This window comes from Molossus molossus, unplaced genomic scaffold (genome assembly GCF_014108415.1).
Source record: "Molossus molossus isolate mMolMol1 unplaced genomic scaffold, mMolMol1.p scaffold_m16_p_17, whole genome shotgun sequence".
Classification (NCBI taxonomy): domain Eukaryota; kingdom Metazoa; phylum Chordata; class Mammalia; order Chiroptera; family Molossidae; genus Molossus; species Molossus molossus.
The window spans coordinates 23,241,822-23,255,663 of NW_023425352.1; the positions used below are offsets into that span (position 1 = coordinate 23,241,822).

Genomic DNA, 13,842 nt, shown 5'->3' on the forward strand with positions numbered 1-13,842 from the left:
TCTTAAAAAAAAAGAAAAGAAAAGAAAAAGGAAATCTGCATCTACTTGTAAACTGCCTAAGAGCTGGTGAATTAACTGGCTGACAGGTCTGCCCAGGGAAAAGAAACACACAGATAATGAGGTGTACCAACACTGCTAATGAGTAAGAAATAGCCACAGATCATGCTCTACATACCCAGCCACCTGCACCCTAATCTTGCCTCCGTACAGGCAAATCAGGACAGTCCTTCCCTAATTTTCCAACTCAGTCACTTGTTAATGGGTCACCTCTTAAATTTTTACTTTTTAAAATGTAAAAGTTATTCTTGGTTTAAGGACTCCACACATTATTACTGGCCAGTCCCCACCAACTATACTTGTTTTGACAGAAATAAAAATGCAAATGTTGCAACTGAGCCTGGATGACAATACGCCATTTTCTATCTTTTACATCTGGGGAAATTTTTGTGAAGTCAAAAGCAAGCTACTACTTGTACCTCAAAACAAAAACAAAATGCCAGCCTTCCGAAAGGTGACAAAGGCACCACTGCCATCAGGAGATAAGACAGAAAATGTACAAATGCTGTTACTTTACTGCTACATAGATAGATTTTGTGTATGGAGAGCATCTTCACTTAACATGATATAACTAACAGAATTGTATTTTCGGGTAACAGGAAAAGCAGTTTAGAAAAGGCAAACAGTTACACACAAAAGCATAAACACTTACAAGTATCTTAAATTTCAGCTTGCAATAGGGTAATAAGTTTGACATACATATCCAGAAAATTAGACGAGGTGATTTTTGGCACAGTAATACTGCCAAACACACCACCACTCAGTGCAAGCTTTGTTTGCCAAGTCCCAAAAGTGGCCTGACATTTTCTGTGCAATGAACATTTTCTCCCCTGCTACCATCCCATTCACTGGGTGGGCAACAACAGCAGGAAGGAGACAAAGCAAGGGGACTCAAGAGGGATAAGGGTGGTACTTGATTTGGGAGAATAACCATGGACTACTTGTGCTAAAAGAGAATCACACAATTTTTATGAGAACCCGAATGCAAATACTGACTGGAATATGACCTGGAGACTGAAGACATCTACCAGAGTCATAAATACAAGGGTCCAAACCAATGTTTGGCCTTTTATTTTAAAGGGATACATGAAGTACTTTTCTCTCATGGAGAAGGATAATTAAAAATATACTTTTCTTATTGGAACTGATAAATAAAAATGTATCAAAGTGGTTTTAAATTTGACGGGCAGTTACCTGTTGAAACTGCAATACAAAAGGGTCACTTAAAAATAAAAACAAAAAAACCTGAATAACCCACTTGTCCCCCCATCAATGTACACAATTAGAAAATATTTACACACTGTAATTACAAGCAATATAAGCAGTATTTTATACTTTTGAGATTTTTGTACACTTTACACAATGCAAAATGAGAAAATATGAACACTTATATAAAATTACACACAAATAATGTATCTACAAAGTATTAAATTACAGCGAGTGAAAGCCCCCACTGTTGGGCAGATAGATGCCAGAGTTTCAAGCTTCTGTCAAATATAACTCTTTGTATCTATCTCATTAACCGTAAGTGGCATTTTCTAACAATACCCTTAAGAGGTAGTATCAAGATAATAATATTCTTACCAGTAAACTCAACACAGAATAAAACTTTTGATGGTCTGACAGGGTTCTTAGGAACTGGAGTTACATAGTCTTCCCCAGAAAATCTCTAACTGCTCAATGTTTGACATGGGCTCAAAAGTCACTTACGCTATTTTAAATGATAAATTTAAGATAAAAATGCGTTTTACTCCTAAGCCTCAATGTAGAGGTAGAAAACTATTTTTCAAAATGTATCTTCTTCCCTTGCAAACTACAAAAACATCAAGTCCAATTCCCTTTCCTGCCATCATCTTTCCCCCAACTGGAGACATCACAGTGCTCAGGATAGCTAGCAATGTCATCCAAGTCAATATTGAAAGAAAGAAGAAGAAAAAAAAAGTTGGCATTTTCTTTTAAGAAACAAACCCTCCTAAAAGGGATGTTGTCAACAAAATACTTTTTCAGCTAGCTAGTAAGAGTCTATTACTACCAAAGGCTTCAAAGGGCCTTTGGGCTAAGACCAGCATGTGCATTTTTACTAACCCTCCACCATTTAAACCAAAGGGTGGCTTTCCAGTGTTTAAGAATTTAGAGCAGCTGTGGTTTTCAAGTGCAATAACTTTAAAATACAAGCACAAACACACATGTGTGCACACACGTGTGTAATGTCCTAAAGAATAAACACCATCCAGGTCTCTGTCAGGTTTTTGGAAACTTGTCCAGATTTTTAAAGTTTTATAATACGGATTTCTATAATATGGCTACTAAGGGCCCAGAATTCTAAGACTTAGCCAAGATTCTATGATTTAACCAGTATTTTAAAAAATGCACTGGAAATTAAAAACAAACTGCATATGAATGTTTTGGCATGAAAACAGTCACTATTTTATAACTTAACCTCTTGCCCTTAAGGGGATCTGACAATAATATACCTTTGTTTCTCAACTGTTTGGTTTGTTTAAATGTATTTTAAAACCTAACAGACTTATAATCTTGAATAGTGAAGTAAAATGCATGGGTTGCAACCTCCCTGTGGTTTATAGGAGTTACAGAAGAGATTTATTCTTTTTGTTACTAAACTCAATTGTAATCTTTTCCATTAAGTCTTAAAATAACCAAAAGGGAGAATTAAACCCAACTAGAATTTGGTCATGGTTTCTTCAACTCCTCACATTGGTACAAATCTTTTCTTACATATTTCCTGTGATTATCCAAGTGCCACAAATACAATAAACAAGCAAACAAACAAGCAAACAAACAAACAAAAAAAACCTGGCTTATAATTTAACAGAGGAGTTAATAGGGGCAGGTTAGACATGCAACTATTAGCTGCTTCTACTCTTCCCACCTTTTACAGGATTCTGTTCTTTTAAAAGGCCAATTGCCTTAATTAAGCAGACTGTGTTTCATATCTGCTTCAGAAATGGCAATTTCTTTATTACCAGCCTCATACTAGATACGCAAGTGGCACACTTGCTGCACAATTTCTTAGTATTCCACCAGATTTTGTAGTAATCCTTTCTACTCCTCTAGGAAAAGCTCTTATTGAATTTCTCCTGGTTCATATTTTCGCTTTTGCAACTCCTGTTAAGAATCTGGTACCCAGAAGTCATGAAGCTGCCCCTAGAAAACAGGAGAAAACAAAAACAAAAAAACAACAGGATAAAGAAAAACCAAATTATGAATTAATCTTCATAAAACATCTCATCATCAGACAATAGACTTTGATAATTAAAGTAAAAAAATCTCTTTATATTTTTCTGAAAATTTATCAGATTCAAGTTTCACATTTTTTGGTCTATCAATTAAAAAATATAAAATAAGTACAAGCTGTTTCCTCTTCACCAACACACACATGCAGAGGGTCATATTTAAGAAGATTAAATAAAATGTTAAGCTGATTAATATAAGGTTTTAGATTTAAATTCTTTTCTTTTTCTTTTTTTTTTTTATCCTCACCCGAGGACACTCTTCCTTTTTTGTTCAGGTAGAGTGGGAGGGAGAGAGAGGAAGAGAGAGAGAGAGAGAAACATCGATGTGAAAGGAACACATCGAGTGGCTGCCACCCGCACAACCCACCAGGGCCGGGGACAAACTGCAACCGAGGTACATGCCCTTAGCAGGAACCGAACCCGGGTCTCTCAGGACCGCAGGCTGACGCTCTAACCGCTGAGCCAAACCGGCCAGGGCTCTCTTCTTTTTTAATGCCACATCAGCTAAGATAGCCAGCCTAAAAATAAGTCTACTGAGATTAGAAACAACAAAACATTAGATTTCTCAAAGACTTCTCTAAAAGGGAGTATATATCTTATGGACACCAAGAGCAAGAGTCAAAATGTCAAAATAGTGAGACTGCTTTCCTAATTAATATGCAGTGTTCCTGTTACTTTGATTTTTTAAAAAAGAAACTTCCAGGCCCTATCTACTGAAAGTATGGTCCCTGGACAAGCAACATTGGCATTAACCTGAGAAAACCTGGTAGAAATGCAGAATATCTCAGGTCCTACTCCAGACCTATTGAATAAAAATGTGCATTTCAACAAGTTCCTTGTTGATGCTTATGCACATCAAAAGGGGGGGGGACGACACAGATAAAACTGGACTTAACAAGGAAGTTCAGTTTTGTTCTACAAATGATACCATCAAGACAAAAAGACAGCATACAGAATGGAAGAAAATATTTGCAAATTATACCTACTAAAGTATTTAGAACATATAAAGAATTCTTATAATTCAATAACAAAAAGATAAAAACCCAATTAAAAAATGGGCAAAGAATTTGAATAGACATTTCTCCAAAGAAGCTATACTGGCTAATAAGCACATGAAAAAATGCTTATTAGTCATTAGGGAAATGCAAATTAAAACCACACAGTGATATTCTACTTCCAACCTCCTATTATGGCTCTAGTAAAAGAAAAACAGGTAACATGCCCTGCTTGGTTTGGCTCAGTGGTTAGAGCTTTGGCCAGCCTACCAAATGTCTTGGGTCCGATTTCTGATCAAGGGCACATTCGATCCCTGACTCCATGTTTGTCTCCCTCCCTCTTCCACTCTATCTAAAAATCAATGGAAAAATATCCTCAGGTGAGGGTAAAAAAAACACACACACACACACACACACACACACACACACACACACGCACGCCCCCCCCCCCCCCCCATAACAAATGTTGACAAGAATGTGGAGAAATTAGAAACCTCAAATATTCTGGTGGGAATGTAAAATGGTGCAGCCACTTTGGGAAAACAGTCTAACAGTTCCTCAAAACATTTAACAGAATTACCAGATGACCCAGCAAAAATATGACCACTACTTCTGGGTATATGCCTAAGATGTTTTCACTTGAAAACATGTTCACACAAAAACCTATACACAAATGTGCATGAAAGCATTACTCATAATAGCCAGGAAGGGGAAACAACTCAAATGTCCATCTCTTAAGTCTATAAATAAAACGTGATATATCCATACAGTGAAATATTATTTGGCAATAGAAAGGACATACATGATACAACATGGATTAACTTAACATTATGTTATGTGAAAGAAGCCAGTCATTAAATACCACATAGTAGATGATTTCATCTATATAAAATATAAAGAACAGCCCAGCCGGTGTGGCTCAGTGGTTGAGCATCGACCCATGCACCAAGAGGTCATTGGTTCGATTCCCGGTCAGGGCACATGCCCAGTTTGTGGGCCGAATCCCCAGTGGGGGCATGCAGGAGGCAGCCAGTCAATGTTCTTTCTCATCAATGTTTCTATCTCTCTCTCTCTCCTTTTCCCTTCCTCTCTCTCTAAAATCAGTAAAGGAAAAAAAAAAAATTAAAAAGAAATATAAAGAACAGGCAAATCTATACAGACAGAGAATCTGTAGTTGTTCAGGGCTTGATGAAATGGGGATGGTAGCTTGGGAATGGGAGCGGCTGCTAATGAGTATGGAATTCTTTTTTTTGGAGTGACAAAATGTCTAAAGTTAGATTGTGGCAATGGCTGCACAACTCTGCATATACTAAAAACCACTGTATACTTTAAATGGGTGATATGTATGATATGTGAATTTTATCTCAATTAAGCTGTTAAGAAAAATGCTTCTTGTGAAATAATCTCCATTTGATGCAATTTAATATTTTTAAATGGGCTTGACCACGTCTTGAAATAAATGAATATTAAAAACAAAAACTAAAAAAAAAAAAAAAATATATATATATATATATATATGAACTACTATACTGGAGTTTTCAGTTTTCTTAGGATACCTAGAAGCAAGTGCTCTGTCGTACTTTTTTCAAACAATATGAAGAAATATCATTTAGCAAAACTATTAAGAATAAATAAAACTGTTTAATAAAATGACACCTGAGTAGGTCGACAGTTCTGGATTATTTCCTGCCATTTTCCATGTATCCTGGCAACCAAGTCTTTTACCTTAAAAATATCAGATGGGGGAAAAAGAATCAGATCAAAACATCCGCACCTAAAATTAATGTAAGGCTTAATCCAAAAGACTTGATAACTATGACAGGCCCACCCCCAACAACTCAATTTTGTTTTTTTAAATGTTTTTATTAATTTTAAGAGAGAGAGGAAAGAGAAAGAAAGATACAAATAAATAGATGAGAGAGACACATTGATTGGCCACATCCTGCATGCTCCCTCACTGGGGATCAAGCCTATAACTCAGGCATCAAGCCTGCAACCCAGGCACATGCCCCGACCGGGAATCGAACCAGTGACTTCTTGGTCCATGAGTCGATGCTCAACCACTGAGCCAAACTGGGTGGGCAACTCAATTTGATTTTTGTTAAGAAAGAAAAAACAAACTATTCATCTTCTGGAGGGGCTTTAAAATCATAGTGATTAATAAGATTTTTCTTTATCACCACAATCTAAAATACTGAATGCTAAGGACTCAATTTTGCCATCAGTCACTAAAGATCATCCAGAAAAACATATTCCCTACTTTCAAGACACATTTTCAACTTGCTGACTTTTGAACACTCAGATAGAGAAGCTAAAGGGTAGCCTCTGTTATAGGGCCCAAGGCTTAGATGATTACCTGCTTTCCTAGCTTCTATTTGAAAGTTTTAAGGCCATGCCCTGGCCAGCTTGGCTCAGCAGTTAGAGCAGCGGTTCTCAACCTGTGGGTCACGACCCTTTCACAGGGGTTGCCTAAGATCATCGGAAAACTCATTTCCGATGGCGATTCATAACAGTAGCAAAATTACAGTTATGAAGTAGCAACAAAAATAATTTTATGGTTGGGGGTCACCACAACATGAGGAACCGTATTAAAGGGTCGCGGCATTATGAAGGTTGAGAACCACTGGGTTAGAGGGTTGGCCCGCGGACCACAGAGCCCCGGGTTTGGTTCCCACTAAGGGCACGTACCTCGGTTGCAGTTTGTCCCCAGCCTCATCTGGGGTCGTGTGGGTGGCAACCAATCAATGTCTCTTTGACACTGACGTTTCTCTCTCTCTTCTTCCCTCTCTCCCTCCCGCTCTATTTGAAGATAAATGCAAAAATGTCCTCAGGTGAGGTTTAAAAAAAATAAAATAAGTTTCAAGGCTATTAAAAAAGAGTGGTTGTCATTTGTTCCTTTCTACATTATCAAAAGATCCAAAATTCACCATTACACCTCTCTAGGTTTTTGTAAAGTATGACGGATCTTTAAATACTTGGTGTAAGGGGGAGGGGGGAATCAGTGGGGGAAAAAAGGAGAAACATCTGTAACAAAAATTAATCAATAAAAAAAATAAAATAAAATAAAAATAAATAAATAAATACTTGGTATATTCCGACACATGGAGGTTTAACAAATCTTTGTATAAAACTTAAACTTTCCTACCACTCTAGAGATTCTCAATGAGCTCTTGAACATAACAGCCTGAGAAAAATGTTCTAAACAAGTCAGGAATTTTATAGCTACTTTAAGTTTGTAAAGTAAATTGCAAGATCAGTTTTTCTCTCCATTTAGAGTTCAGGAGATTTAGTTTCTACAAAACAATTACTAAATTTCTAGTAGAAGCTTGTAGAGAGAGGCATGCAACTCAACTATTTCAGCAGGGCCATCCCCTAAGTAATTTCCACAGATCTCTAAGTTATTCTCCACTCTAAGTAAGAGGAGCCCTGGCACCAATATGCCCTGCCCTTGACTTTAAGAAACAAAAACCTTGGGCGGTCTCCTTTTAAGCATGTCTGTCAGCAATAGCCACTACCACCAAGTTCTACGGGCCAATAACTCCAGTTAGTGTTCAAAAGAATGTGATTCTGAAACTATGGTTTCCACTCTAAGACAAAGACCCTATCCCTTACATGTATTTGAAAACCTGCAACCTCATACAACTTTCTTAGTTGTTCATTTTTGTATTTAACTTAAATCTACTAAAATAAATACAGATCTTAAATATAAACAGGCTAACCTTTACAGCCAATTAATGTAAGATATAAAGTTACAAAGCTGATACTTCACATTCAACAACTATCTAAACACAGGGGCAAAAGGAATCAGTTTTACATTACAAAAGCGAAAAGATGATTTGGAATAAAAAATTCCTTACAAAAGCCCCGTCTGTTGTCGCTCAGTTGGCTGGGTGATATCCTGGGCACCAAAAGGCTGCCAATTTGAGAAAGGTTGCTGGTTCAATTCCTAGCCAGGGCACATGCCACGGTGGGGGACTCAATGGTGGGCTCAATACTAGTCTACAGATGTTTCACTCTCTCTCTTCCTTCCACTCTCTCTAAAACTCAATAAAAATATTTTCCCTAGTCAGTGTGGCTCAGTGATTGACTGCTGTCCCATGGAATGAGAGGTCCTGGTTCAATTCCCGGTCAGGGCACGACTGGGGTTGCAGGTTCAATTCTGGCCCTGGTCACGTTGTGCAAGAGGCAACCAATTGATGTGTCGCTCTCATATTGATGTTTCTTTCTCTCTCTTTTCCCCTCCCTCCCTTCCACTCTATCTAAAAAATAACGGAAAAATATCCTTGGGTAAGGATTAACAAAACAAAAACAAAAAAAGCTGAAGTTGCTTTCCTAATTCTAAACTCATATACTTAGCTTTTCTACTGTTCCAATATACTAAACCTTAGCATGCTTATTGCTGAATCTTTTCCATTCTAGAGCTCAGAATGGATGATGTGCAGAACTCAGATTTGAAGAGTCCTTCTTTTAACATATTTTCTTAATGGAACATACAAAGAATAACACCTACCCTATTTCTTCTCTATGAACAAAACAGATTTTTAACCATCACCAAATTTTATAACCACCATTTAGAAAACATATATTTATTTAAACAATGCTTTAATTCCTGAAGCTAACTTTAGCATAAAGGTCTTTAAGTTTCAGTGGTAGTGAAAGAATTTTTCTCCTTATCTGTCAGCAGTTTTAGAATAGAAAGCATAGTAAAATTTGAAAATATATTTGCTTTCAGATGATTTTCCTTTCACTTTCAATCTAGCTGTAAGTACTTAGTTGAAGTTGATTTCTGTTATTAAAAGAGAAAATCATATTTTTAATCTCATATGTTCTTTTTTTAAGAGAGAGCTTTAAATGCTTCTCTTCATCAAATATTAATGTAACTAATGTTAAACATATAAAAACTAAGAAAAACACACTTACCTTAGTTCTATAAAACAGTCTTGCATCTTCCCTAATATCACACTTAACATGCTTTTCCAAAGCCCCACAGAGGAGCACAAAGTGTCTCTGTGTAAGACAAATGCAAAGAATGAAAACAACCCTGGAGCATTACAAATTACCAGAACTAAAAAGCATTAAAAAATCTACCATTCTCTAGTTAGCAATTTCTGATTTAACCATCCAAAATAATAACAGTGAAAGTAGTAACTGCATTAAAAAAATAAAAAAGTAACCGCTACAACAGTAAGACTGTTATGGTTTATTGCTAATTAATGTAAAAAATATACACAAAAATAAAAGTGTTTTTTTTGCTATGTATTGAAACACATTAGTGGAAATTAATCCTAGAGCCTATATTGTGATGTAATGCCCAGAAATCTAATGAGAACTTCCTTTAACACATTCTCTCGTGAAATATTCAAATAACAACAGGTATTTTTTTCTCTATAAATCATTTTAATAGTAGTTCCTTAAAAAATTAAGTATCTTACCACAGTGAGATATCACCTCACACATGTCAGAATGGCTATCATGAATAAATCAACAAACAAGTGTTGGAGAGCATGTGGAGAAAAGGGAACCCTTGTGCACTGTTGGTGGGAATGTAGACTGGTGCAGCCACTGAGGAAAGCAGAATGGAGTTACCTCAAAAAATTAAAGATAGATCTGCCTTACAACCTGCCTGATTCCACTTCTGGGAATTTATTCGAAGAAACACGAAACACTAATTCAAAAGAATATATGCACCCTTACATTCATTGCAGCGTTCTTTACAATAGCCAAGATTTGGAAGCAGCCCAAGTGTCCACAAGTAGATGAGTGGATAAAGCAGCTATAGTACATTTACACAATGGGGTACTATTTGGCCATAAAAGGGAAGAAAATTTTACCCTTTGTGACAGCATAGATGAACCTGAAGAACATTATGCTAAGTGAAATAAGCCAGTCAGAGAAAGACAAGTACCATATGATTTCACTCATATGTGGAATTTAAAGAACAAATGGAACTAACAAGCAAAACAGAGGCAGAATCATAGATAGAGAGCAGGCAGACAGCTCTGGTGGGTGGAGGTATTGAGGGTGGTGGTGGAGGTGGTGGAGGGATTGAGCAAAAAAGAAAAAAAAAACACTGTCTTTTAATTTTTAGAAGTGTATAGTCCAAAACAGTCACTTACACACATATACCCAGGCTGAATACACTAAGGTAGGAATGTAAATGGATACTTAAAAAAAAAAGTTTCATTGATTTTTAGAGAGGAAGGGAGAGGGAGAAACATCGAGGTGAGATGGATTGGCTACCTCCTATACACCCCACACTGGGGATCAAGCCCAAAACCCGGGCATATGTCCTGACTGGGAATGGAACAGGCAACCTTTCACTACACAGGATGATGCCCAACCAACTAAACTACACTGGCCAGGGCTAAATAGACACTTTTTAGGAGGGAAATGTGACAATAGCTATTTTTAAATAATTAAAATTTGAAAAATTTATAAGCTTTGATCTAGCAATTCTACTTCTAGGAATTTACCATATAGAAAATGCTTGCAAAAAAAAAAAAAAAGAAAAGAAAATGCTTGCATAGGTTGGTAGAGATATAAATTAGTATATTTATGTTAACATGGTGTATAATCACAAAAATGTAATGTTCATCAATAAAAGTTTTTAAAAATAGTTTTTAGATAGAAGTGCTAATGTCTTAAGGCAGTGATTTTCAACCAGTTTGCTGAAAGAATTTTTAGAACATGCAATACCTGAATAGTCAGGGACACTGACTCTTTTCCTTTAGATTGTCAAATAAAAAAAATGATAAAAGCCAATGCAATAGACAGCCATGTGAATGAATGAAAGTTGTACCTATTAGTTTTGTCAGATAGGCAAAAGTTATATTTTTTTTAATGTGCCACAGAATATTAGCAATTAATTTGTGTGTGCCACGAGATGAAAACGGTAGAAAACTACTGTCTTAAAGTAAAAAAAAAAGTTGCAGATAATAACAGCCTGACTCCATTTTTGTTAAAATTATGTCAGTATATGCATAAATTATGGAGAAATTTATAGGCGGGCACTGGATTAGGAGTCTTTCACTTTATACCTTATATAATTTTATAATATTTTTAAAAATCTTCACTGGAGAATATTTTTTTTATTGATTTTAGAGAGGAAGGAAGAAGAGAAACATCGATGTGAGAGAGAAACATTTATCAGTGCCCTCTTGTCTGCATCCCAACCGAGGATTAAATCTGTACCCTAGGTATGTGCCCTGACTAGAAATTGCACCCACAACTTTTTTGGTGCACAGGATGATGCTCCAACCACCTGAGCCACATGGCCAGGGCTAATTACAGTTTTAAATAATACTCATTTTTTTTTTTATCAGAAAAAAAATTTTTTAATATAAAGACCATATGAATGACTATATTATATTAGGTTCTAACCAGGAGAATAAACAGTTCTATGTACAATATGTTTATAAAAACACATAAACCAGTCTTGTGTCCTTATACCTAAGGAGAGACTAGGTTTTAAAACAGGGGTTGGATTACCTAAAGTGTGAAACATGAGCAATTAAAGAGCTTTCCCAGGAGTATGGATCACAGCAGTATCGGGAGAACAGAACAATTTAAAATGAAAATCTCAACATGGGAAGATAATTTAGAAATGTGTATCTGAAGTAGCTTGACTTAACATCAACTTAATTTTTAAGGCAAATATTATTTCTAAAGATTAAAAAAAATGGAGTGGGAGAAGAAATGAAAAGAAACCAGGTAAGAGCTGGCCCATTTGGTATTTGGTAACTTTGATATCTTGCATTACATTGTTGCCAAGTCCTGATGGTTAAGTCCATTCTAATAAACAACTAACATATGAGGACAGATAATTCTTGTCAGTGATGTGGTTGCAAAGTTACTATTACTTCCTTCTTTCCAGTGTACACTGGGATTTCTACAGTGGTCCTTCCTTATCTGTGGTTTGCTTTTCCACAGTTTGTTACCTGCAGTCAACCACGGTCTGAAAATAAAAATTTCCAGAAATAAACAGTTCGTAAGTTTTAAATTGTGTACATTTCTGAGTAGCGTGATAAAACCTCACACCATCCAGTTCTGTCCTACCCAGGACATGAATTATCCCTTTGTACAGCAATGTATAGGCTACCAACCTGTTAGTCACTTAGTAGCAATTTCAGTTATCAGATCCACTGTTGGGGGATCACAGTCGCACTAAAGTGCAAGAGTAGTGATGTTGACAATTCAGATGTGCTAAAGAGAAGCTGTAAAGTGCTTCCTTTAAGTGAAAAGGTATGTATGCGTAGGAGAAAACATATATAGGGCTTGATACTATCCATGGTTTCAGGCTTTTACTGCAGCTCTTGGAATGTATCCTCCGAGGACAAGGGGGTAATACTGTATAGCAGTGTTTTTCAACTGGTAAGCCACAAGAATTTTAAAAAAGAAATATGCTTTAATTGATCTTTTTAGAGAGAGACGTAGGGAGAGAGATAGAAACATTGATGTGAGAGAAATACATTGATTGGCTGCCTCCTGAACACCCCACACTAGGAATGCAGCCTGCAACCTGGGCAAGTGCCCTGACTGGGAATTGAACCAGGACCTCTCAGTCCATGGGATGAATGCTCAATCTACTGAGCCACAACGGCTGGGCAAGAATTTTTAAAACATGCAACACCTGACTATTTAGTCAGGGGCACTGACCTCTTTTCCCTTAGATTGTCAAATAAAAAAAATGACAACAGCCACTACAATAGCTGTTTGGTGCGAATTAAACAAAACTGTACCTATTTTTTTTTTGTCAGATTGGCAAAAAATATAATACTTTTTAAAAAAAAAATCCTCACCCGAGGATATTTTTCCATTTATTTTCAGACAAGAGTGTGGAGGGGGAATAGAGTGGGAGAGAGAGAAACACTGATGTGAGAGAGACACATCAATTGGTTGCCTCCCGTAGGACCCGACCAGGGCCAGGGACTGAACTGCAACCGAGGTATAAGCCCTTGACTGGAATTTAACCCATGATTCTCTGGTTGGAGGGCTGATGCTCTAACCGTTGAGCCAAACCGGCCAGGGCTATAATACATTTTTTGGTGTGCTGCAGAATTTTATTAATTAGTTTATGTGGCCATGAGATAAAAAAGGTTGAAAATCACTGCAGTATAGCAAATCCAAAGTTAACTTTTATTGAACTTCTATATAAAGAATGCTTGTAAATCGGTACAGTTGCTATAGAAAACAGTATGGAGATTTCCCCCAAAATCAGAATAGAGTTACCATATGAGCCAGCCAACAAATCCACAAACATTTATATGTAAAGATATATGAATCCCTATGTTCACTGAAGCATTATACATAGTGGCCAAGACATGGGAACAACCTAAGTGTCTTTTGAGGAATGACTGGATAAAGAAGATGTGGTATACATACACAACGGAATACTACTCAGCCATAAGAAAAGAAGAAATACTGCTATTTCCGACAGCATGAATGGATCTTGAGAGTATCATGCTAAGTGAAATAAGTCAGAAAGAAAAAGACAAGAACCTTATGATTTCACTCATGTGAGATATAAAACAGAAACA

At 36.6% G+C, this 13,842-nt stretch overlaps 1 protein-coding gene across 4 annotated transcripts in view; it reads right to left on the reverse strand.

The window, feature by feature from the left end:
• Positions 1 to 13,842, reverse strand: part of SLF2 (SMC5-SMC6 complex localization factor 2) — a 47,894-nt gene continuing 34,052 nt past the window's right edge. The window contains exons 11-13 of one of the 4 annotated variants that reach the window (XM_036264995.1): positions 9,227 to 9,313; positions 5,963 to 6,031; positions 1 to 3,222 (exon numbers count right to left, since the gene is read on the reverse strand). In XM_036264995.1, coding sequence (XP_036120888.1) covers positions 3,187 to 3,222; positions 5,963 to 6,031; positions 9,227 to 9,313 — 192 coding nt within the window. In that variant the 3' untranslated portion in view covers positions 1 to 3,186. The remainder of the gene's footprint in view (positions 3,223 to 5,962; positions 6,032 to 9,226; positions 9,314 to 13,842) is intronic. The other 3 variants (XM_036264991.1, XM_036264992.1, XM_036264994.1) reach the window with 3 other exon arrangements.